This window comes from Zonotrichia albicollis, chromosome 36 (assembly GCF_047830755.1).
Source record: "Zonotrichia albicollis isolate bZonAlb1 chromosome 36, bZonAlb1.hap1, whole genome shotgun sequence".
NCBI classification, from domain to species: domain Eukaryota; kingdom Metazoa; phylum Chordata; class Aves; order Passeriformes; family Passerellidae; genus Zonotrichia; species Zonotrichia albicollis.
In genome coordinates this window covers 1369547-1394240 of record NC_133854.1, presented here as the reverse complement: position 1 = coordinate 1394240, position 24694 = coordinate 1369547, and the positions used below count along the sequence as shown (strand labels likewise).

At 50.0% G+C, this 24694-nt stretch overlaps 1 protein-coding gene and 1 pseudogene across 1 annotated transcript; one reads left to right on the top strand and one right to left on the bottom strand.

The window, feature by feature from the left end:
* Positions 1-1691: 1691 nt before the first annotated feature.
* LOC141726542 (olfactory receptor 14A16-like) lies at positions 1692-2624 on the bottom strand. Its single transcript, XM_074531467.1, has one exon. It carries the CDS (start codon positions 2622-2624, stop codon positions 1692-1694), a length of 933 nt encoding a protein of 310 aa, XP_074387568.1.
* An 8397-nt stretch (positions 2625-11021) lies between these two features.
* The window catches only part of LOC141726541 (serine/threonine-protein kinase pim-1-like), a 38325-nt pseudogene continuing 24652 nt past the window's right edge, over positions 11022-24694 (top strand).

Genomic DNA, 24694 nt, shown 5'->3' with positions numbered 1-24694 from the left:
AGCTGGGGTTGTTTATCCGGGAGAAGAGGAGGCTCAGGGAGACAAGGCAGTGTCAGGGCACAGGTTGGACTTGAGGACCTCCAAGGTCTTTTCCACCCTTGCTTGTTCTGTGATTCTCTGGAACCACCCTTGCAGCAGTTGCAGGATGAGCCCTGGGCCTCCTCTTCAGGAGCTCCAGCTGCCCAGGTCCCTCAGCTTCTCCTCCCAGCCCCAAAGCCCATCCTGTCAGTCCTGCTGAGCCTCTGCAGCTCCTCCTCACTGCCCAGAACAGGGAGCCCCAGAGGCAGACACAGCAGCCCAGATGTGCCCCCCTGGCCTGGGGTGCCTCTGGCAAGGGAGCAGCACCAGGAACTGCAGGAGCCTGCAGACAATTCCTGCAGCACTTGTAGGATGATCCTGCTGCCCAAGGGACGTTCCCATGGTGCCAGGTCAGGAACTGCAATGGGGAGTGGGGCCAGAGAGGAAAGGACAAACAGAGATGGGGTGTTTTCAGGGGAGGAGAAGGGGATGGCAATGGGAAGATATCAGTATCGGGAAAGAAAGCAAAGGAAAAAGCCAAGGAAATGCTCAGGGCAGTTTGGGGCTGGCTGCCACGCAGCCCTGGCTCTGAACAACAGCATCTGCAGTGGGACAGGAAATTCCCAGCTGATGGGAACAAATTTTCTGGCTGACTGCAGAGGCCAGGACAAAGCTGGGTGGTTTCCCTGGTGTCCCCCAGGCCTTGCTGGCCACAGGGGCTGATGGCATTTGCGCTCCCTCAGGTTCATGTCCCCACAGCAACAGCATGGGGGTGCTCCCCCTGCTCTGTGCAATGCAAACAGGGGCTGCTGAGCCAGTGCTGCTGTGTCTGTGCCTGCAAGGATGGGGCACCTGTGTGAGCTGGGGGAGAGGCCAGGGCTGCAGAGGGGGGATGTTGTTGGCAGCTCCATGAGGACGCTCTGGGACGCTGCCCTGGGCTGTGCAGCACACTGGGGATGGATCAGCCCCTGCTCTGCTGCTCCTTCCCGTCTGCCCCAGGGCCCTTGCAGAGCCCCAGCCATGCTGTTTGCCCCCAGCCTCCCCACAGCCAGCCTGGGGCTGCTCATGGGGGTTTTCTGTCCTGAGCATTGGCCTGAGTGTGTTCTTGAGAGAGCCTGGGCAAGGAGCCTGGAGCCCCCAGGCCCTGGGCTGAGGCGTCAGCGCTGCCCCAGCAGTGCCCATGGCCTGTCCCTGCTGCAGCCCCGGCACTGCCACCCCCAGGGCTGTGCCCGGCCCCGAGAGCACTCAGGCCCTGCAGCAACACCAGGGCCACCAGGGCAGTGGGGCAGGGCCATGGCAGCAGCACTGGCAACATCAAGTGCTGCTGCTGCTGGGCACAGCTGCTGTGCCAGCCCTGATCTGCCCTAGCTCTGCACACAGACATTGCTGCTGCAGCTCCAGAGAAGGCAACAAAAGGGCATCTCTGCAGAGAACTTTGCTGAGACATCCTTTAGTTCCTTTAAAGCCACCAAGATTGCAGCCACTCATTGACACAATCTGTGGCCAAACAGAAGATGGAGAGAAACAAAATGAAAAATGGCACAAACAATGACATTTCTTTGCGGATAACATGAAAAAAGTAAAGGAAATTAAAAGAAGTTTCAAAACGAAACCAATGAGATGTGTCAAAGGTTACTTTTATTACAAATGATTGAATTTAACTGGCCAGTAGTTTAATCTTTCTGATACCATCCAATCATCAGTCTTCTCACTGCAGCCTTGAGCTCCTGGTTCCTCAAGCTGTAAATGAGTGGGTTCAGGGCTGGAGGCACCACCGAGTACAGAACTGACAGGGCCAGATCCAGGGATGGGGAGGAGATGGAGGGGGGCTTCAGGTAGGCGAACAATGCGGTGCTTACAAAGAGGGAGACGACAGCCAGGTGAGGGAGGCAGGTGGAAAAGGCTTTGTGCTGTCCCTGCTCAGAGGGGATCCTCAGCACTGCCCTGAAGATCTGCACATAGGAAAAAACAATGAACACAGAACAACCAAACACCAAAAAGGCACTAACACCGAGAAGCCCCAGTTCCCTGAGGTGGGATGTGGAGCAGGAGAGCTTGAGGATCTGTGGGATTTCACAGAAGAACTGGCCCAGTTCATTGCCATGGCACAGGGGCAGGGAAAATGTATTGGCTGTGTGCAGCACTGAATAGAGAAGACCACTGGCCCAGGCAGCTGCTGCCATGTGGGCACAAGCTCGCCTGCCCAGGAGGGTCCCATAGTGCAAGGGTTTGCAGATGGACACGTAGCGGTCATAGCACATGATGGTCAGGAGAGAAAGTTCTGCTCCCATGAAGAAGATAAGCAGAAATACTTGGGTAGCACATCCAGTGTAGGAGATGTTCCTGGTGTCCCAGAGGGAATTGTGCATGGCTTTGGGGACAGTGGTGCAGATGAAGCCCAGGTCGCTGAGGGCCAGGTTGAGCAGGAAGAAGAACATGGGCGTGTGCAGGTGGTGGCTGCAGGCTATGGTGCTGATGATGAGGCCGTTGCCCAGGAGGGCAGCCAGGGAGATGCCCAGCAAGAGGCAGAAGTGCAGGAGCTGCAGCTGCCGCGTGTCTGCCAATGCCAGCAGGAGGAAGTGGCTGATGGAGCTGCTGTTGGACATTTGCGCTGCCTTGACATGGGGATGTGTGAAAAAACTAATCATGGAATAGTTGGGTTTGGAGAGGACTTTAAATATCCCAGCACAGCCTGGAGGCACTTTCCCTCCCCTGCCTGCCCAGGGCTCTGCTGCCTGGAGCTGTCCCTGCCAGTAGCTGCTTCCCTGTGCCTAGGGCTGGGCCCTGCCAGTGCTGCCAGAGCCCAGCCCAGTCCTGGGGGCTCAGCTCTGCCCTGCAGACCCCTCCCAGCTCAGGCACCGCCCAGGGGCAGCTCTGGCTCTGCAAGCTCTGATGGCAACGTCAGAGCAACTCTGAGGGGGCTGGAAAAGCAGCATTGATTCTGCCTGTGAGGGGCCCTGTGCTGATTTCTGTCACTGCCTGATTTGTTTAGACCAGAGATAATGTTTTTTTTTAATTTGCCTCAAGCTGAACTAAAATGAATATCTATGGTCAATTTCCCATTCAGGTAACCCAAAATAATAGATTAAAAAAGCAGGACTTCCCCTTTCCTGCTGCCCCTGCCTTGCTATGCTCACTGTATAATCTACTTGGAAATGTTCTGCAGTTAAATGCCGGGATGGGAGCAGTCCTGGAAAACGCAGCATCATCACCGCACAAAGAGAACACTTCCAAGCCTTACCAGCTGTCTCCTCCCACCCAGACCTTGTTCCCCAGCACTGGGAGCAGCTGCCAGGGCTGGCTGACAGCTGTCTCTGGCAGGCAGCAGAGTCCCTGCCCCAGCACAGCGCCCTGGGCTGCAGGACCCTGCTCTGCAGGACAGCCCTGGGCACCCCTGGCTGCTCTGCACAAGAGACAATCAGAGAATGTACTCACAGGGTCTGTAGGCATTGGGATGTTCCAGCTTTAGGAGATCACTGCAGGAGCTGCAGCTGCATTGTCCTGCAGCCAGAGGTTCCTGTGCCAAGGGCTGGCAGAGATTCTGCCCCAGGCACTTCTCAGCACCTTCCCAGCCCTGACTGATTGAAGCTCTCTGTGCCTCTGTGCTGTACCCAGGGTGGCTGCAGGCAGTGCCCCAGCCCTGCTGGGCTGGCAGAAGAGCTGCTCATCAAGAGAAATGTGCTTTTGAAGCTCTTCTTGCTTACCAGGAGCTGCCTCTGTGCCAGGAGCCCAGCCCAGCTCAGCAGCACAGACACAGCACAAGGACTTTAATGAGCCTCTGGGGCTTTGTGCTCAGGTCCTGAACATCAGTTCCTGAGAGGGAGCTGAAGAAACCTCTCCAGAACTCCAAGTCAGAATCCAACTCCAAAGTTTCTTGGACTTTTAATGGGTCCCACTGAGGGACACAACTGAGAAAGTGTCCCCAGGCCCCAGGCAGAGCAGAGAACTGGAGGCAGTGATGACAGGAGGGGACAAAGAGAAGCCAAGTCTTGGTGCCCTAGGGCACAGCAGCAGGATCTGTGCCACCAAGGGCTGGGAGGAGACACCTTGTCCTGAGGCCCTGGGGGCCTCCTGGCACAGCCCCAGCCAGGCTGGGCACTGTCAGCCCCTTGTCCTGCCCTCAGCATCCCCCCCTAGCCCACATTCCAGTGGCCTCAAGGATCTGCTGGCAGGAGTCCCTGGGGAGCCTTGCTCAGGAATGGCCCTTGGGGCTCCTTAATGCTCCCTGCAGGGACTGCAGGTTTTTCAGAGGACTTTGGGTTTGGCTTTTGCCTTGGAGTCTCTGAGAGGTTTGTGCAATCATGGCCTCCAATTATCTGCTGTAATTAGTCCCTGGAGAGGCTTTGTCAGTAACAACACTCACTCGGGCTCATTAATACTTTAGGGTACTTCAGTTTTTTAAACTACTTGGTGTTTCCCTTTTGATACAGACTCTGTGAAAAAAATGGTACAGTTCCAGCCTCCAATATCTCCTTTCATGTGTCCCTTGAGAGCCTTTATCTGTTATGACACTTAGTGGGCCATTTATGCTTCAGGGTACTTCAGTTATTTTAAGGTACTTGCTATTTCCATTTTGATACAGACTCTGTCAGAACTTTGTACAATCATGGCCCCAATTATCTGCTTTAACGAGTCCCTTGAGAGCTGTGTACTGACACTCAGTGGAGCTCATTAATGCTTTGAGATACTCAAGGTTTTTAAGGTACTTTGGATTTTCCTTTCCACACTGAGTGTCCAAGAGGTTTTTGTGCCATCCTGGCCTATAATTCTCTCCTCCTATAAGTCCATGTGGAGCCTGTGTAGGGAATGGACCTCAGTGGGACCCATTCATGCCTTGAGACACTTTGGAGTTTGCTCCTGACTTTGACTCCTGGAAAGGTTTGTGCAATCTCTTCTCAGGCCCTGAGGTTCCAGGGCTCAGCTCCAAATGCACTACAGGACCCATTAGGATCAAGCAAGTCCTGACAAACCATGGCTCTGCCTTGATTTCCCTCTTGTCTGGAGCAGTTCATCAGGAAGTTTTTTGTAGTATTTTTTTTGAGATTTCTTTGCAAATGTTTTAATTGGTGTGGTGGGTTCAGTGTAGGCTAATTACCGGTGCATTCACTAGAATATACTTACTCAGTATCTGCTGTGAGAAAGGATTCGGAGGAAGCAAAGTAGGCTCAAATCTTTTAAAGGGTATGAAGAAAAATTCATAATAGTAACTAAAAGAAAGAGTATTTAAAGGGGGTAAAGCAATGTTAATACCAGCAATTAAAAGAACAATAGGAATCAGAATCAGAAAACTTTGAGAACACTTCTCCTCTCCCTACAACCTTTTCTTTCTTATTGACAATATAAGGAGACAAAACCTAAAATTTCCAGTCAGTTTACCACATCTAGAATAGTTTTCTTCATTTCCTTTAGGGAGAGGAGTCTCTCTTTCATGCTATGGAGACTTCTCCATAAGAAAACTGTTCTCTCATGGCTCTCAATTTCCATGAATACCAGCCATCCAGAAAATCTGCAATTGTGAAGACCCTCCCATTTTTTCACATCTTTTCCCCCAGCTGTGTTTATGGGCCATGTCAACTTATGGGGTGTTTGTTTAAAGATGAACTGTTTAAGAGCAAGGTTCTCTTCATTATTTCTGAAATCATCTTCATCTCTGGGAACAGAGATCTTCCTCTGTCCCTGAGGGCACAGGGTCTCATCACTCTACTCTCTTTCCTTGTTCAAACTTCTCATGGGATCACAGCTACTTCAGCATTTGCTGGGACAGGGCCAGGATCTCAGCAGCCAGGCCAGAACACAGCAGCAGCTTGGCCGGGGGCTGATGGCATCTCCTCCCCCTGCCCAGGGCTTGCGGCTGAACCCCAACAGTGGCACAATCTTGGCCAAGCCGGCCCGGCCCAGGGCTGCTCCTGGGGCCCGGTGGATCCTGGCTGGGCTCGGGCTGGCAGCGGGGCAGGGCTCAGCAGTGCCCAGATGGTCACAACTGCAGCCATGGCCTGGCCCGGCCTCGGCCCCACAGCCTCCCCTGCCCTGCCTGGCAGCCGATAGCGCCTGGCGGGGTCCCTGAGAAGTGGCCCGGCTCCACGGCAGGAGCCGCCCAGCCTGGCCTGGCTGAGATGGGGGCTGGGTTAGCCTTGTTAACCTCTTTGCCAGCCAGAAGGGAAAGAGACCCTCCCAGGCTTTCTCATCTTTAACATGTGTCTTCACAGAGGTGTGCAAAGTTTCCTTAGTGGTTGAACAGATGATCAGTTCTCAAAGCTAATTACTGATTGATTTTTTTGCAAGACACAGAGGAAGCTGCTTGCAGCTTCTCTTAGGACATCACTTCCATAATGCAAAACCACCACAACAGCACAGAGCACAGAGCTCCTTTGTCCATATGTAGTGGTCATACGCCCAAGACCTCAAAATCCCTTATTAAATGATCTCTCTGCCCTCTCCAAGGTGTTTCCAAATAAAAACATTCAGCTCATAGTCTAAGAAAATCACCAGAGGACAGAGCCAGCCTGATCTGTTTGTCCTGTTTTTTTTGTCTAGGAGCAATCCTTGGATATACAGAACTTGGGAGGCCAAATTCTAATTTTGGCCATGGTCCCTGGACAAGAATGCCAGTTCTTTTCCATACAAATGAAAGAAGAGAGCCCCAGTGTTTCAGGGGCAGATAAGAGGTGACCACCAGAGGCCAAGGCCAGCCAGAGTAAGCAGTTTTTACTGAGACATACCCTTGCATAGAGGAAAATTTTTTGCAAAAGTACCTATTTTGGCAATGGGTATCTGAAAAGTCAGACGATTCTTTTCCATAGCAAGGAAAGCACAGAGCCCCAGTACTCCCAGCTGATGAGAGGCCGCCCATGACATCCCCACATCAGCCAGACCTGTCAGGTGGCCCCTGGGAGGCCAAGCCAGCCAGAGCTGTTCCATGTTCCCTCGGTTCCATGGGGTCCCACAGTGTCCCAATGTTCCTTTGCTTCCATGAGACCCTGAGGTGTCCCAATGCCCCCTTGGTGACAGGAGGCCCTGAAGGGTCACAATGGTCTCCATGGTTCCATCAGGCCCCACAGAGTCATAATGGTCTCTGGGTTCCATCAGGCCCCACTGTGTCACCATGGCCCCGTGGTTCCATGGGCTCCAGTGGTGCCACAATGATCCCCTTGGTTCCATGAGGCCCCACAGTGTCCCAGTGATCTCCATGGGAAGGAAAGAACACGGCTTCAGTGTGGCAGGGGCAGCCACCAGAGGCCAAGGCCAGCCAGACTTGATGGTACTGGCAGATTTTGTCTGGGAGCACCCCTTAGATATAGAGAACTTTAGAGGTGGAATCCCAATTTCAGACATGGACACCCAGAGGAGAAGGACGGTTCTTCTCCATAGGAAGGAAAGCACGGAACACTTGTGTTTGAAAGGCAGATAAAAGGCGGCCATCAGAGGCCTAGGCTAGCCAGACTTTCTATCCTGGTAGCTTTTGTCTGAAAGCAAGCCTTGGATATAGAGAATTTTGGGAGGTGGAGCCCCAATTTTGGCCATTTTTGTGTAGATAAGAAGGACGGTTCTTCTCCAAAGGAAGGAAAGCAGCAAGCCCAAGTGTTTAAAAGGCAGATGAGGAGAGAGGTGGCTCCTGGGAGGCCAACCCAGCCAGATCTGATTGTCCTGGCAACTTTTGTCTTGGAGGAATTCTTGGATATATGGCATTTGGGAGGAGAAATCTCAATTCTGACCATAGACACCTTGAGAAGAAGGACAGGTATTTTCCATTGGAAGGAAAGCACTGAGCCTAGTGTTTGGAAAGCAGGTGAGATGCAGCCCCCAAGAGGCCAAGACCTCTCCAAGAGGACAGACCTGGCTGTCCTGGCAGCTTTCACTTGGGAGCAGTTCTTGGATGTATGGACTTTTGGAGGTGGAATACCAATTTTGGCCATGGGCACATGGTCAAGATGGATGGTTTTTTCCTTCAGGAAAGAAAAGCGTGAAGTGCGAGTCTTCTGGAAGAAGATGAGAGGTGGCCACCCTTAGGCCAAGACAGCCAGACCTGTCTCTCCTGGCACCTTTCATCTAGGGGTTATCCTTGCACATGTGGGAACTCAGCACAGCAGTCCTGATGTGCAGAGTCACAGAGACAACCCTTGGGGGACTCGGAGGTCCTGGAACGTTGCCAGAAGTGTTTGGTGGTTAGACTTTGATCCTGCATGGGAAACAACACCTGTATGAGGATGGGAGGATCACACGGGGATAAATGGTGAAGAGATAGTTTAATTATAGAGTGAAAACACAGATTTTAGAATCTCGGTACAGGGGGGTTCTAAGGGACAAGATGGAGGAATTAGGGCGTGTCCTGTCCTTCTTCTTGTTCTTCTTGTCCTCCATCTTCAGTGGTGTGGTGGTTTGACCAGGAAGAAGTGGGAATTCTGGGATGCTGTGGTCAAACCAATGGGTGCTCGGATTTTGATACTGGCACCGGATGTGGCCAGTGGGGTTTGGACACGCCCCCGAGAATACACAGGGGTTAAAAGCAGAGCTTCAGGCCTGGGAGGCTCTCTTGGGACTTTGAGGTGAAGAGGTCAGATCTCCCTCCCGTGTGCAGCCGCTGCTGCTGGGCGGGGGAGGGGCAGCCATGTGGTAGGCCTGGGCCTGGACAGAGATGGGGGGTGAGGAGGCCCTTGAGGATGGAAGGGTGGAGGAACCCCAAGAGACAGCCATGGGGCAGCCATTCTCCCCCCAGGAGAGAGAGAGAGAGAAGAGCCGGTGTCTGAATTTGATGATTGGAGTGGCCTTTTGGCTGGACTTTCTTGTGTAGCCATAGACTCAGTTTTATTCCTGTGACACAGAGACTGCACTTAGGGGGAGGCAGTGCCTCAGAACCAGGAGGGTTCATTGTGGGGACCCCTCGGCCCCAGGGGGTTGGAAAAAAATGGGGGGGACAGATGTCCCAAAGCAGAGACTGTGCCTTTTTGGAGTGAGACAAGGCATCCTTAAAAGACAACCCTGAAAGCAGCTCTGGTCCATGCACAGTGGTGAGAGCACTGGGCATGGAGGGAAGATGTCACAAACGGCAAAAGGACTTTCTGGGTGGTGCCGAGTGACATGGAAGCACACGAGGTTTCAACGTGTTTCCAGGGGAAGCCTATGGTGCAAGAAGGACTCCTCTCCTCTTCATGGACTGAAGTTTGAATATCCTAAAGGGTGGTGCCAGACTGATTTGGGGGAATGTATCGGATTGGGAAATTTTGGTGGTGGGGAGGAGGAAAGTGTTTTTTTGAAAGGTTTTCAATTTTTTTTTCCTTATAGTTTTTTTCCTATTTTCTTGTAGTTTAGGTAATAAAGTTTTCTTTATGTTTAAGCTGGAGCCTCTTTTGCTTATTCCTGGTCACATCTCAAAGCAGACACCAGGGAGAGGGTATTCTCATGGGGGCACTGGCTCTGTGCCAGGCCCAAACCATGACAGGTGGTGGTGGTGGTGGCACCTTGAGATTGGTTCTTACTGAATGTGCACTTGTCAATAAGGGTGAAAGGTATTGGGGAGAAAAGGTAAATATCTTACACGTAGTTTTTGGTATAAAAATAACCGGCCGCCCCGAGGGAGGTCAGTGTGCTCATGGCTAGCTTGCTGTGCGGACCTCTGTTGGGCTGGGAGAAAATATTGTAGATAGGAATTAATAAACAACACTGAAGACCGAAAAACCTGAAGACTCCTTTTGTCCTTTGGAGCACGGGCTGCCCCAAGGCCATCCCGAGCCTTTCTAGGCCATTCGAACAGCCAAGGAACGGGACCACTGGCGTCTGCTGCGTGGGCTACTCCCACCAAAGGGGGGGTATCAGCCCTGAAGAGCCAAGAGGGCAGCTCCTGACTTGGACGAATTCCCAGGAGAGTACTGATAACTCCTTGGGAGAGAAGCCAAAAAACAAAAAAAAACGGCTGAGACAGTCTGAAGAAAACAGCAGTCACTGAGAATTACACCTCTCAGCTTCTGCTGAAGAAGGTTCGTAGCAGAGCAGCCTGAATCGGAAGTAGAACGGCGCCTCTGGATCCATCTTCTGTGACCTGCTGGACGGAGATCGGGAGCCTTCGTACTGCTCTGACGACAGAGATTCGCTGAGAAGGTCAAAACTAAGAACATGGGGGGCACACTCTCCCTAGAACAGCTGGGAATTTTGTCCGCCTTACAAGGCGTGGCAGAAACATACACAGTCAGGATTCCAAAGAAGGAGCTGAAAGAGCTTTTATTGGGGGTGAGACTCAATTACCCATTTTCAGAGACGCGTCTGTTATTTGAAGTAGGATTTTGGCAAGAAATTAATAGGCACCTCTATCTCCTAGCCACGAAAAAGACGAGACACCCTTAAAATTGCTGTCTCTGGAAGAATTATGTTAGAAGGCATTTCAGTGCAGTCAAAATGACTGGAAAGGCAACAAGCTGCTGCGGGTCCCTCAGGAGCAGGGGGAAGAGAGCAAGGCTCTAGGCAGGGCTTGGCTCTGGCTCCAAATAGCCAGGGGGAAAAAGCTCTCGAGGAACGGGAGCAGGGAATAATGTCATTGCCTCCGATTCCACCACCCAGAAAGCCCAAGAGATCCCTAAAACGCCCTGAAACCCTGGAGAGTACAGGGACTTCAGGCTCCGAATCAGAAGCGGTGGGGTCGGAAGGAGGGGTCCAAGCGGGAGAAAAGGGGCTGGGGGAAGTGCTTTCTCATGGCGAGCACGGCGGCGAGGCTGATGGGGGGGGTGTGAGTGAGGAGGTGATGGGAGACACAGGTTCTGGTGTGGCTTTTGTAAGCGCAACACCGGGAGCGCCAGCTGCTTCAGCCGGCACGGTGGCAAAGACGCACGTGAGGGGCAAGGCTGACGAAACCTCTGGGGAGGGGTCTCAAACCGATGGGGGAGCATCAGACACGGGCAGCAAGTTGGGAGAGGCTGCACAGCCCCAAACGGCCACCGTAGGGAGACGCAGGAGGCGCGCAGTTGTGACGTCAGATCCAGAAGTTGGGACGCGGAGATCGGCTCGTATCGCTGAGCATGCCGGGGTGCCGGCGGGGGGCGGGCTACGTGCACCGGTGGGAGGAGTGGATACAGCGTCAGAGGAGTAGGAGAGAGAGTCAGGGACAGATCAAAGGGAAGGGATTTCAGAGGCGGAACGGGAGGGAGAGAGTGACGTCAGCTCGGGAGAGACGGGGGGCGGCTCCGAAAGCACACATGCGCAGAAAGCAGAGCGCGGGCGGAGGCAGGCCTGGTCCCCTGTGACGTCTCGGGCGAGGAGGTGCTGTGCTCGGGGTTCCACATCCCGGGGCTCCACCCTCTCTCCAGTCCCGCTGCCTTCAGTCCAAACCCTTGGGGTCCAAGCCTCTTCCCTCCAAGGGGGACATTCGCGTATTCAAGCTCCATTGTCAGCTGAATTAAAAGCCATGCAGACTCAGTCTCAAACAAGATCACAGGCATGGCAGTCGGCCGAGCGAGGGGCTGTCGAGTTCATGCTGTCATCCAAGCTACCCAGTCCGGTGACAGCGCCACCTCGTGGGGGGATGACAGAAGTGCACGACATGCTGGATCTGTTTAGTGGAGCCACAGCGCCGTCTCGTGGCAAGTCTGCAACAATGCAGCGATTTTTTCCAACAACATATAAATAGAAGAGTACATCTAAGAAAACAATGACAACGCAACAAATAGAAGGGTTATCCTTCAACTTCGGGATTTCGCGAGGACGAGGAAAATTCAGATGAAGCACAGCAACAAGGAGAAGACATTATACGGATTACAGCATCGGAAGGTATTCTGGCGTGGATGCTGTCAGCAGCGGAAGCAGCAAAAAGCTTCTTGCATTCTTTTGATACAGCAAAAAAGATATATCAACAGGATCCTCAAGTTTTCTTTTCAGATTTAGGAGCGAGGCCAAAAACCTCAAAGCAAAGAATGAGGTACAACGAATCACCTATGACCTCCACAACCCCATTGTTCATGCAGATACCAATGGAGTTTCCAGAGGAGGAATTTCAACAGCCGGTGAAGAAGATGGATTGGAAGCGCATCAGAGAAGCATTGGCAAAAGACAAGCATTTATTTCCGGGTTCAGGAGATTTGACGGTGCCGGTGACATATGATGCCCAGGGACAGAATCCAGGATGGGAAAGGATGGGTCATGAAACACTCAAAAGACTTAGGGAAGGTGGCTCAGACTTTTGGGCTGGATTCACAATATTTCAAACAACTTTTAAGAGGGACATTCACCACGTATTACCTTACGCCATATGATATTCAAAGCATTGTGGCAATGATTCTCACTGACACACAGAGTCTCGTCTGTGAAAAAAGATGGAGAAAGTATCTTTCAGAGTTGCAAAATAGATATCAAGGTGGGCCAAACGTGAATCTCACAGAAGCACAGTTGGCAGGGGATCCTCCGGATGACAACCCAGGGGAACAAGCAGTGCGGCTTCCACGAAGAGTGTTAAATGACATCAAAGAAGCAGCGCGAATGGCAATCATGCAGATTACGCCAACAGGAGCTCCGGATGTTCCGTTCTCTTGCATCAGGCAAGGTCCCGCAGAACCATTCATGTCGTTCATCAATTGACTCACGCAAGCCGTGAATCAACAGGTGATGATTGAAGAAGCAAAGAGGCCTCTCTTGGAGAGCTTAGCTTTCGGCAATGCCAACCCAGATTGTCAATGGGTCATTAGTGCCATGCCAGGACGGCGATCCTTGGCAGAGATGGTGGAGGCATGCAGCAAGGTGGGGACACCTCAGCATGTCGCATCGATTGTGAAGAATGAATTAAGAGAGGAGTGGGAAGAACAGATAAAGGGCCAGTCAGAGAGACAATCTGAAGACAAGGCATTGGAAAAGATGCTGGAAAAAATACTTCATCAACAGAACGAGAACACAAAGTTCTTGCAACAGTGCAGAAGAAGAGCAATCCCCCAGGAGGACAGTGTTACAAATGTGGGGTGTTTGGACACATGAGAAAGAGTTGTCCACAAACACATACACCAGCCCCAGTACAAAAAGCAGAAAGGCCAAATTGTTTGTAGTGCGGAAGAGGAAGACACTCTGTGAAAGAATGCTATTCTCAGACAGACATGGAAGGAAATCCTTTACCGTATCCGGGAAACGGCAGAAGGAGCGTGGGAAACCGCCAGCGCGGTCAGACACAAGTGCTGGCGGTGACACAAAAGCAGACAGGGCAATCATCAGTGAGCGACAAGCAGACTCCGTCAGCAAAACGCTCAGTCGATTCCATAGCGACCCAGACCTCCTCCCACCAGGGGCACAGTGTGCATTGGCAGCTTCAAAACTAGTATGTTTTCTAGATGAAAATCATACAGAGATACCAACGGGTATCCGCGGAGATTCATACAAAAAACAAGATTTCTTGATAGTTAGGCAAGACAAATGCAGCATCCTTGGACTCATTGTTTATCCTGCAGTTGTTTCTGCAGACAAGAATACAGAATTGACAGTTCTGGCAAGAGCGCTTCATCCACTATTGACTGTGCCGGAAAATACTGTGGTTGCGAGAGCTTTCGCCTTGCCGCCACACGCCATAGGAGAAGTCATGTCAATCTTCGACGAAGAAGGGTTCCCTATGAAGGAGCATGTTGAGGTACATACTACATGAGTGAAGCACATAGGTTGAGATCGACCCCCACTCATGTGCCAATTGACATGTGGAGACAGGACGACAGCAATCAGAGGCATGCTCGACACAGGGGCGGATGTCACAGTAATATTGCACATCTTTTGGCCGTGCAATTGGAGCTTGATCGCACCCTTGGGTTCTCTCTCAGGCATAGGGGGAGCATCTCTGTGTCTGCAGAGCGAGAATTCCATTGTTGTCACAGGACCAGGAGACAAGACGGCGATCATTCGTCCTTTTGTCGTCCAGAAGCCGATCACAGTCTGGGGTCAAGACCTTTTGGCACAATGGGGCGTGAAGATCGAAGTGGATTTTTAGTAGGGGTCACTGCGGCACTCGCCACATTGCAGTTGACATGGAAAACAGACGATCCAGTTTGGGTGGATCAGTGGCCCTTTGAGCGGAAAAAGTTGAGTGCTTTGAAAAACCTGGTCCAAGAACAATTGCAGAAGGGACACATCAAACCAACAGACAGCCCTTGGAACTCTCCAGTGTTTATCATCAAGACAAAGCTATCAGGCAAATGGAGGCTGTTACATGATCTCAGGAGGATCAATGAAGTCATGGAAGACATGAGACCACTTCAGCTGGGACTTCCATCTGTCTCGATGATTCCCAGAGATTGGCCGCTTGTGGTCATTGACCTCAAGGATTGTTTCTTCCGTATTCCGCTCCATCCAGATGATGCTCCGAGATTTGCCTTTTCAGTTCCAAGTATCAACAAGGAAACATCTCTGCAGTGGTACCATTGGTGGTCCTTCTTCAAGGACTCAAGAATTCTCCGACGAACTGTCAATGGTACGTGGCACGAGCTTTGGCACCAGCGCGGAAGAAGTTTCCAAAGGTGAAGATCATTCATTACATGGATGATTTGCTCATTGCAGCATCAACACAACAGGAGCTGCAAGAAGCTCGTGACTGTGTGATCGCAGAAGTGCAAAAGGCAGGTCTGGAAATCAGCATTTCAAAGATTCAAGAGGTTGCGCCTTGGAAATATCTAGGGTGGAAGATTTCAGAGAAAACAATAAAACCTCAGAAAATGGAGGTCAGCACAGAGATCAGCAATTTGCATGATTTACAACAGCTATTGGGAGAGATCAACTGGATGAGGCTGGTTTTGGGAATCGCAAACAGGGACATTCCAGCGTTGCTTGATCTTTTGAGAGCAGACACAGACATTCAATCTCCCAGGACACTCACGCAAGAAGCGAAGAAAGAGTTGGAGAAAGTCACAGATGTGATACAGAAAAGGCAGGCACATCGATTTTTTCCAACGTTGCCTTTTCAGTTGGCAGCGCTGGGGAAGAAAACACAGTTCCATGGTTTGATCTTCCAATGGGATGAATCACAAAAAGACTCTCTAATAATCATAGAGTGGGTTTTTCTACCGTACAGGCCTTCAAAGACAATTCTCACAGATTTAGAGATGGCAGCACAAATCATCATAAAGGTGAGAACGAGGTTGCTGACAATGGCAGGACGGGAATTCTCAGTCATCAGATTACCTCTGAAGAAAGATGATTTCGATTGGGCGATGCAACAATCGAAAGAGTTGTTAATCGCCTTGTTAGCTTTTCCAGGAACTTGCACAATCCATTTTCCACAGCATAGAATACTGCAATCACAAATATGTTACAGAGCAAAACCAAGAATAAGTGAAGAACCTTTGGACGGGATCACAATGTTCACTGATGGCTCAGGGAAGACACACAAGTCAGTGATCACGTGGAGGAACTCAACGACAGGGGATTGGGATTCAGATGTAAAGACGGTTCAGGGCTCTCCACAAATCGTGGAGTTGGCAGCCGTTGTCCGAGTGTTTCAGTTGTTCGAAAAACCTCCCAATGTGGTCACAGATTCCGTATATGTTGCAGGTGTGGTCAAACGACTGGAAGGTTCGCTCTTGAAAGAAGTCAGTAATGAGGTTTTGTACTCATATTTGGTGAGCTTGAAAACGTTGCTAGAGAGCAGGGAAAGAGAATATTTTATCATGCGCATTAGAGCGCACACAACATTTCCAGGGTTTTAAGTGGAAGGGAATGCTCGGGCAGACAGGTTGACAATGACCATTTCGCAAACACTGCCAGACATTTTTGAGCAGGCAAGATTGAGTCACGCGTTCTTTCATCAGAATGCACAGGCGCTGATGGAATCCTTTCGTCTCACAAAGAGTCAGGCGAGGGAGATCATTAGTGCTTGCCCAGACTGTCAGTTTGTGCAGCTACCTTCTTCTACAGGAGCAGTCAATCCGCGGGGACTGCAAAGTCTTCAGTTGTGGCAAGCTAATGTCACGAAGTATCCATCCTTTGGGAGGCTCAAAAATGTTCATGTTTCAGTAGATACATTCTCAGGTGCAGTCTTTGCCTCAGCACATGCAGGGGAAACAGCGGACCATGCTTGTCGACATTTTCTGCAAGCATTCGCATTATTAGGTGTGCCTAGGAGATAAAAACAGACAATGGTCCCAACATATACAGGCAGGGTGCTTGACAGATTCCTGAGAAGATGGGGTGTCAAACATACGTTTGGTATTCCACATTCACCCACAGGTCAGGCAATCATTGAAAGAACACATCACACCCTGAAATCCCTTCTGGACAGACAAAGATGGGGTGAGCCAGAGGCAACACCTCACATGAAATTAATTAAATAAGGTGTTGTATGTGTTGAATTTCCTAAACAGCTCATCCTCAGAACCTAATCCGCCAATCTTGAGGCATTTTTTAAACAGCACACAGGCAAAGCTAAGGGAACATCCTTTAGTTTTGATCAGAAACCCAGAGAAAGGACAAAGAGAGGGTCGTTTTAAACTAATCACTTGGGGCAAGGGCTTCGCTTGTGTCTCCACAGATCGTGGTCTGAAGTGGGTTTCAGCGCGACACATGAAGCCATTCCGAACGCGAAAACAGGAGAACGCTGATCCAAGAAACAAAGAGACGAGTACTCAGACAGAAGTCGAGGCTCAGACTGCAGAAGACAACTCAGAAGAGAAATAAAAAGAACTAAAGACTTTGGGGGTTTTCCCTTTGGGGTCTTGAGTTAAAAACATAACAATGGTTTTGCACAAAAGGGAAGTCATGAGTTTCATGATGCTTATGTGCATCATTTTTTCATTCATTGCAATAAGCAATGGGGCAAATTTACCTATTAATCAACCAAAACAAAATGTATGGGAGGCTTTAGCTCAAGCAGTGAATTTGGATAGTTTTTGTCTGACACATTCGAGACCAGGGAGACCATTTTCAGCATTCATGGTTGGATTGCCAGCGGACGAATGGCCAAATCCAGGGCACTCTGCAGTTAACATCTCGCAGGTCAGTAAAGATCCTGTGAAGGAGTGGTGTGCTTGGACACATCTTCTTCCTGTGGTTTCCACAGAACCTCAGGAACTGGAGATTTTTGGGTCCATGACAATGGAACTCTGCATGCAGTTGGAAACTCCAAATGTCACAAAGGCAAACAAAACTATCGATGTAACTCCCAATCATGAATTCTATAAAAATGCATCAGCTTGGTGTAAACACACAGAGAAAACTGCCAGAGGATCAATCCAAGTCCCAGTGCAATTGCCACGGGGTTTGTTTCTAATTTGCGGGGACAGAATTTGGCACAGCATTCCTACTAATGCCAGGGGAGGTCCATGCAGCATTGGGAAAATTTCAATGTTGTTGCCAGATTTGAAATCACTAAGAGAGAAAAGGAACAAAGAAAAAAGATCATTGGAACATTATGCGGCAGATTGCAATGACGAAATATATACTTGGGACAAGGACATGAGAATTGCTAGAGCAATCTTCTCACCTCAAGCAGCATCGGGAGTGGCCTTGACTCAACTTGACCGCATGGGTTGTTCATCGAGCAAACATGCTCAATCTGTCGCATTGAGTGACCTGTTAAAAGACATCAGTAGTGTACGACAGGCGACTCTTCAAAACAGACTGGCGATCGATTATCTATTGCTCGCTCGTGGACATGGGTGTGAAGAATTTGAAGGGATGTGCTGCATGAATCTCTCAGACCATTCAAGATCAATTCATGAAAGTATTCAGAAAAAAAGACAGCATAAATAAACTTGGCGAGATCACAGGATCTTGGATCGATGATCTGGTAGGATTTTTTGATATTTCTCCCATATAGAGCAGAATTTTAAAGATAGCTTTATATGTCTTAATAATTCTCTTAGTCCTCATACTTGTTATCCTGTGCATCTTTTCATGTATAAGGCGTATCGTGAGTCAGGTAGCAAAAGAAGTGTTTTTAGTGCAAACAGAAGGGGGAGATGTGGGAACTCAGCATCATCATCATCAGGAATGATGATTCCTGATGTCCGGAGCTGCCGAGACAACCCTTGGGGGGCTCGGAAGTCCTGGAACGTTGCCAGAAGTGTTTGGTGGCTAGACTTTGATCCTGCACTGGACGCAACACCTGTATGAGGATGGGAGGATGACATGGGGATAAGTGGTGAAGGGATAGATTAATTATAGAGTGAAAACACAGGTTTTAGAATCTCGGTACAGGGGGGTCCTAGGAGACAAGATGGAGGAATTAGGGCGTGTCCTGTCCTTCTTCTTCTTCTTCTTCTTCTTCTTCTTCTTCTTCTTCTTCTTCTTCTTCTTCTTCTTCTTCTTCTTCTTCTTGTCATCCATCTTTGATGGCGATGGTGGCACTTTGAGATTGGTTCTTACTGAATGTGCACTTGTCAATAAGAGTGAAAGTTATTGGGAGGAAAAGGTAAATATCCTACACGTAGTTTTTGGTATAAAAATAACCGGCCGCCCCGAGGGAGGTCAGTGTGCTCATGGCTGGCTTGCTGTGTGGACCTCTGTGGGGCTGGGAGAAAATATTGTAGATAAGAATTAATAAATAACTCTGAAGACCTGAAGAACCTGAAGACTCCTTTCGTCCTTTGGAGCGTGGGCTGCCCCAAGGCCATCCAGAGCCTTACCAGGACATTTGAACAGCCGAGACGGGACACTTCTGCATAGGGAGATTCTTCTCCTCTTGGATGTCTTCATTCCTCCTCTTTGCTGCCATGATGGCACTCTGAGCTCCAGGCCGCTCTGCTTGTGGCTCTGCCTTGATGTCCTGTACACACAAAAGCAGAGCAAGTGACTGAGAGCTGCCATCAGGCTCAGCATTTCCCTCTTTTAGCCTCCAAATCACATTTATTCAGCCCCTTTTTCTGCTTCCCTACCCAGCTCTGTTTCCACTGTAACCATCCTGTCCTGGGGCTGTTCTCTGCAGATTCCAAGGCTTTGTGCTTCCAGTGCCTGTGGGACTCCTGGCCTCCTCAGTCCCAGGAGCTCTGGTTTATGCCCCTCTTCCTGCCCTTCCCTCTGTCCCCTGGCCAGTCAGGCTCACCTGGCCATTCTCCTGTGGCTCTTCCACCTGCTGCCTGAGCTGCTCTTCCTGCTCTCGGGCAGGGAACAGCTCTCCCTGAGTCTGGCATGGCAGCTCAGATGAGACAGTGTGCTCCTGCTCTTTCTCTAGAAGCACCTGCACAGAAAGCAAGAGAAGATGGGTTTCAACTTCCCATACGCCCTTTGTGGGCCAAGACTCAAAGGCTGCTGGGCTCACACGTTCCCAAAGCACTGTGCTGCTGCTCTCCTGGGTTGTTCTCTGCCCGTGGGGAGGCACAGATTCCAAAGTGACCCTGGCCCTACAGTCAGGGACCATCTGGGACTGAAGCTCCAACAGCATCTCAGGCAGCTGACAGGGAAGGGGTAGCATTTCTCAAGGGTCTGGTGAGAGCCTCCCTCTGCTTCTGCCATGTCCTGTTTGTCTTTCAGTAGTGACTGACACCCCGCCCTGTCCCACCGCTCCATCCTGGCTCTGCAGGGGCTTCCTGGGTGAGCTCACTCCTTGTGAGAGACACTTCTGGAGTTCACCTTCTCTTCAGGCCTGCACCAGCATTCCTCCCTGCTGACATCCACACTCTTGTTAGAAAACCGGGTCATTCAGGCGATGAGGATGCATGAAAAGATCTCTGATGGAAGTCAGAGAACCTCGATGGCCATCTCAGTATATGGAGGAGGACCAAGGTGTTTCTTCTCCCTCTTTTGTCAACTGAGAATTCTGACCAGCAGTAACAGAGTTTCTCATAAGGCCCCATTAACGAATGCACTCACACAACCCTGGGGATGCCAGTGAAGGAAACCATGTGTCATGTAATGCGTGTATGAGCAAAGTCACCAGACCCCAGCTACAGCATGGGATAGTTCCACTCCCTTAGGACATGCAAAAATTTAAAGGATAAAAAGAAGGCTTCAGGGCACAAGAGGCTGGAGGAGGAAAACATGAGGGGAAAAAACAACCATCTCTGGAGGGGGAAACATCTCTGCCTGCTCACGTTCCGTCAGTGGAACTTGTCTCTACTCCTCTCCTGAAGGGATGCCTTTAGGTGAGCTTTGCATCTTCCACTGCTTTGGAGCAGAGCCAGGAAGATTCAAATAGACAGATGGACAGATCTCACTTTTATAATCTCTCTTTACTGTGCTGTGGTATTTACATTCTTTGAACAGAGAGAGATATAATTCTCTCTCCTAGGTTTTTTTTTTTTAAGGGAAGGTAGTGAGAAACTTACAGAAGAAGAGAAAACAATTATTATCTCTACTTGCTGCCCTTGTTGTTTAGTACATGTAGAATGTGTTATAGTGATTGTTTACTGAAAGTGATTTGTTAATTGGATTTTAGTGATAGTTGTTTAGCCTGATTAGCTAATTAGATAAAAGCTGTGTCGTGACTGTCTGGAGACAGTCATGAGTTTTTCTTTAGTAGCTTTTTAGTATAGTATGTCTACAGAATAGTTTTAATATAGTGCTAGTGTAATATAACATAGCTTAAGAAAGAATTTCTTTAACCTTCTAAATCATAGAGCCAAAGCACATTATTCCCCACGGGGGGGTCACCCTGAATCAATACTGTCCTTTCTGTCGCTACACACATCAGCACTCGGTAGCAGTGCCCCGATCAGCAGCCATCCTGAACTTGCTCTCCTGTTGCTTCAGTAACCCACACGCTTGGGGAATCTGGAGCGTGTGGGTCCCTATGGAATGCAACCAGACCCAGAGCATTGCACTGGGAACTGCACTCTTTGTGTATCTGTGCTCGGGCAAGTTCTTCTCTTGGACTCGACCACACTGATGGGGCTGAAGTGGCTGGAGTCAGAAATGCAGCCCAGCCCCTCCAGCTCCTCTAATCTCTGAGCACCAGCTGGAATGCAAGGGCATTGATTTCCTGCTCAGTTCCCAAACACAACACACACTGATTCCCTGGGCTGCCAAAAGACACAGGAGCCGTTAACCTGAAAGTGATGTGTTTCTGCCAGTGCTGGAAAAGGGCAGGAAAGATTGAGAAAAAGCTCCCTTGCTCCCTGGAGAAGGAGAAATTACACAAGGCTTCTCCTTCTAGCAAACAAACAAACAATTAACCAACAAAATATGAAAGTGTTACCCACTCCAGTGTCTAAAGCACGTGGATGCAGTGAAGGGATGTTTGGCAGGGAAACAGCCCTTGTGCTGAGCATTGGCTCTATGGATCTCTGGCAGGGATCTATGGAAGTCTGCCTGAAGGTCCCTCATGAGTCCCCTTTGTCCAGGCTAAAGCTCCCTCAGCCCCTCCTCCCTGGCCTTGTGTTGCACCCCTTGCCCAGCTCCCCTGTCCTTCTGTGCACACGCTGCAGCCCCTCCATGACTTTCTGCTTCCCAGGGCCCACAGCTGCACACAGCACTCCAGCTGTGGCCGCAGCGCTGCCCAGCACAGGCCACGCTCACTGCCCTGCTCCTGCTGCCCCACTGCTGCTGGCACAGCCACCGTGCCCTTGGCCTTCTTGGCCCCCTGGCCCCACGGTGCCTCATCTTCAGCTGCTCAGGGCCGCCAGCCCTGCGTCCTTTGGGCCCACGCAGCTCCCCAGCCACAAAGGTGCCCATTGCACTTCAGATACTGCAGGCACCATTGCAAGGTGTACACCCTGGGTTTAACATTACAGGACAGCAATCAAGGACTTGCAGCTTTGCTCCCATTCTAGGCTCCAATGCAGGTTTCAAAGCAAACTACACAATAGAAGGTATCAACAGACACATGCAGTGTCTGGTTTTTTCCTCAGAAGAAAGATTCAGAACTACTCCCTTTGTTTCTTTTGCCACACTAGACAAGAATGGTCCCCCACAGCTTCATGGACAACACAGCCATCTCCTTGCAGCTTATCAAAGAGCAAGAAACAGGCAGACTCAGAGCACCTATCTGCTCTGCTACCGGCTGCTCTGCCTGAAGGGGCAAAAGAGCAACCTGGCAACAAAGGCAGCAAAATCCCTGACTTCAAGCAGCAACTCTACATCCCCAGTGTGTGTCTGAAATACTCCCAAGTAAGCACACCCAAGAAGTTTGTGGGGACAAAGCACCACCAAGAGTTTTGTGGTCAGATCAACATTTTTTTGTGCCTGCAGCAACTTGGCCAGTCTGTGCAGGGGGACAGGTCTCTCCACGCCACAGTGTCCCCTGTGTATCCAACAAGGCTGAGCACAGTGTCTTTGACATGCTCCCTGCTCTGGGATCAGGGAGCCTTCGTGCTTCAGGCTGGCCCCTATCAAAATGCCAGGAAGCTGGTGCCTAAATGTGACAGACCAAAGTCCATTGTCCAGCTGTCACAGGCTGGGGGCAATCACCAGGCCCTGGCAGGACTCCAGCACTCAGCATCCTCAGCCAGCAACAGCAAGTGCTGGCTGGTCAGAAACTTGCAGCTCTGCCCTGCACTAAAGACAGCAGCACACACAGCTGGCACTTACTGGCTCAGAATGTTCAGGCTGTGGTGTGAGCACAGCTGGAGGCTGGCGCTCATCCACCTCATCTGCCTCCTCTTCGGCCTCCTCTCCATGAGCAGAGGGAGCCAGAGGAGAGACTGCTGTTGGTTCCGTGATCTGTGGACAGACAGCAGTGTGAGGGACACAAAGTTACCTGTTATTTATAACCTTATTTTTATTCAGCACTTTATTCAGCTCTATTTCTACAACCAGCTCTGCTAAGGACAAATCATAAACTTTGGTAACAATGGGATTTTAAGTCACTGTGACTAAATTTGAATGGGTTAATTCAACAGAATTGCTAATAGTTCTGAATTAGACATTATGCCCTGGCTACTATCAAGAAGCAGCATTCTCTCTCAAAATGAGCTTTTCACTCCTTGAAAGTTCTGAAATGGAAAATTAGGAAATAGCCAGCAATGCCTTTGTTATTGCTGCTGCAGACATGGAAATGGATTTTCTTTCAGCCTACCCAGCTGGCCTTCTACACTCTAGTGCCACAGGCCAAGCTCACAGCTTGCTCTACAATTCCTAAGCACCAGGAACATGAAATGTTCCTTTCTCACTCACCTCAGGATCAGCACCTCTGAATACACGCTTCAGGTGACCTGGAGTGAGCAAGGGAAAATGAACAAGTGCTGTGAGAAAACTGCCTGGGCTGCTGAATCCAACAGAAGAGGTCAACCCAAACAGAGAGTATTTTTCTTTATCAGCATCCCTCCACATGACATGGTTCTTTCACACAACCAGCAAGAGATCAGGACAATAATATTGGTTGTGCCTACACTTCAGCCTGTTCAGCCAGTAAAATAATACAAACATGATAAAGAAAATTCAAATTGTTCTTTATCACTCAATGCTTCTGTTCTGTCCAACAGATAAAGCAGCTTTTGTTCTCTTGTCTTTCAGGTACTTTCTTCAAAAAAGAAGTTGCATGCACTAATTCCCATTAAGTTGCTGAAAACAGTCACCCAGAAAAGCTTCCGGCAAATCCCCCTGAGCTGTGGCAGTTCTATTGTGAAACAGCAGCAGCTCCAGGCTCAGGAGCAGACACTCACTGCTTTGGCGGTTGCACTTCACTGCAAAGGGAATCACTCTTTTAGCACTCAGTCAAGGGTCAAAACGGACAGTCAAATCCTTTCATTACAAAATTTAGAATAAAAGAAGCTTTTCCTGAGTTCTGGGGAGAACTACAAAGTCTTTAGAAGGCCTTCTGAGAAGGCCTCCCAGTCTGCATTTTGGAAGTTGTCCTGCTTGTCCCAGCAAACTGAGGAAATGACAGACTCTGCTGCCACAGACTCTCCCGTGGAGGGAACAGAAGCCCTGCAGGTTCCCCTGCAAATGCTGCCCCTGTGGCTACAGACACCCCCTTTTAGCTGAACCTCTTGACAGGAGCTTTACCAAACCAGAGGCATCCTAATGCTCTTTCTCTTTCAAAATCAACTCAGTCACTAAGAAAGAGCAAGAAGACATGCAAAAGCCAGATTAGGTTACACCCTAGCATAAATAGAGTTGAAACCTCTACTTACTTGCCAGGCTGGTAATGAAATAGGTGGAATAAACAGTGCCATACATGGTGCAAACTGCAGCAGCGAGTTGCTCAATCATTATAGCACTGTTGTGCAAGTTTACTCCAACCAAGACTCCTGTCAGCGTGCAGCTACACGCGGACAAAGGCCACAATCAGGATGATGCTCCTGATCTGAGCAACCTCTAGGACTGCTCTGGCACTGAGGGCTTCCGCGCACCAAGGCAACCTTCTGATGTCACCACGACGATGTGGCAACCATGCCCTGACATCACAAAGCAAAATATGACAAAGCAAAGCATCACAAAGCATGTTAGTCTGTGAATTTATGCAAAGCAATAACCAGTCTTTCCTACAGCAAACACAAAATGGCCTCGGAAGTTCTCCTCTGACACAAAGCAGCACAAACTCCCCCCGTGGGCCAAACCCTGCTGTTCAGGGATCCAAGAAGAACTCTAAGAGTGCCCCAAGCACCTACAGCCCTTACCCCAGCTGAGCACTCAGATGGGACACAAGCAAAGGAAACCAGACCAAGGAAATGGCCCAAAGCATTGTACAGAACCAGGAGAGAAAGCACTATTGGCATAGCAGCTGAAGTAATTCCTAACAAATCACCCCATATATCTGCATGTTTATAGGATGTTCCCAGGGCTGCTGTGTATGTACATCTCTTCCTGTGCTCTTTCTTCCCCTTTGGCAGCAGTCGAACTGGTAGCATCTGCCCGCCAGCAG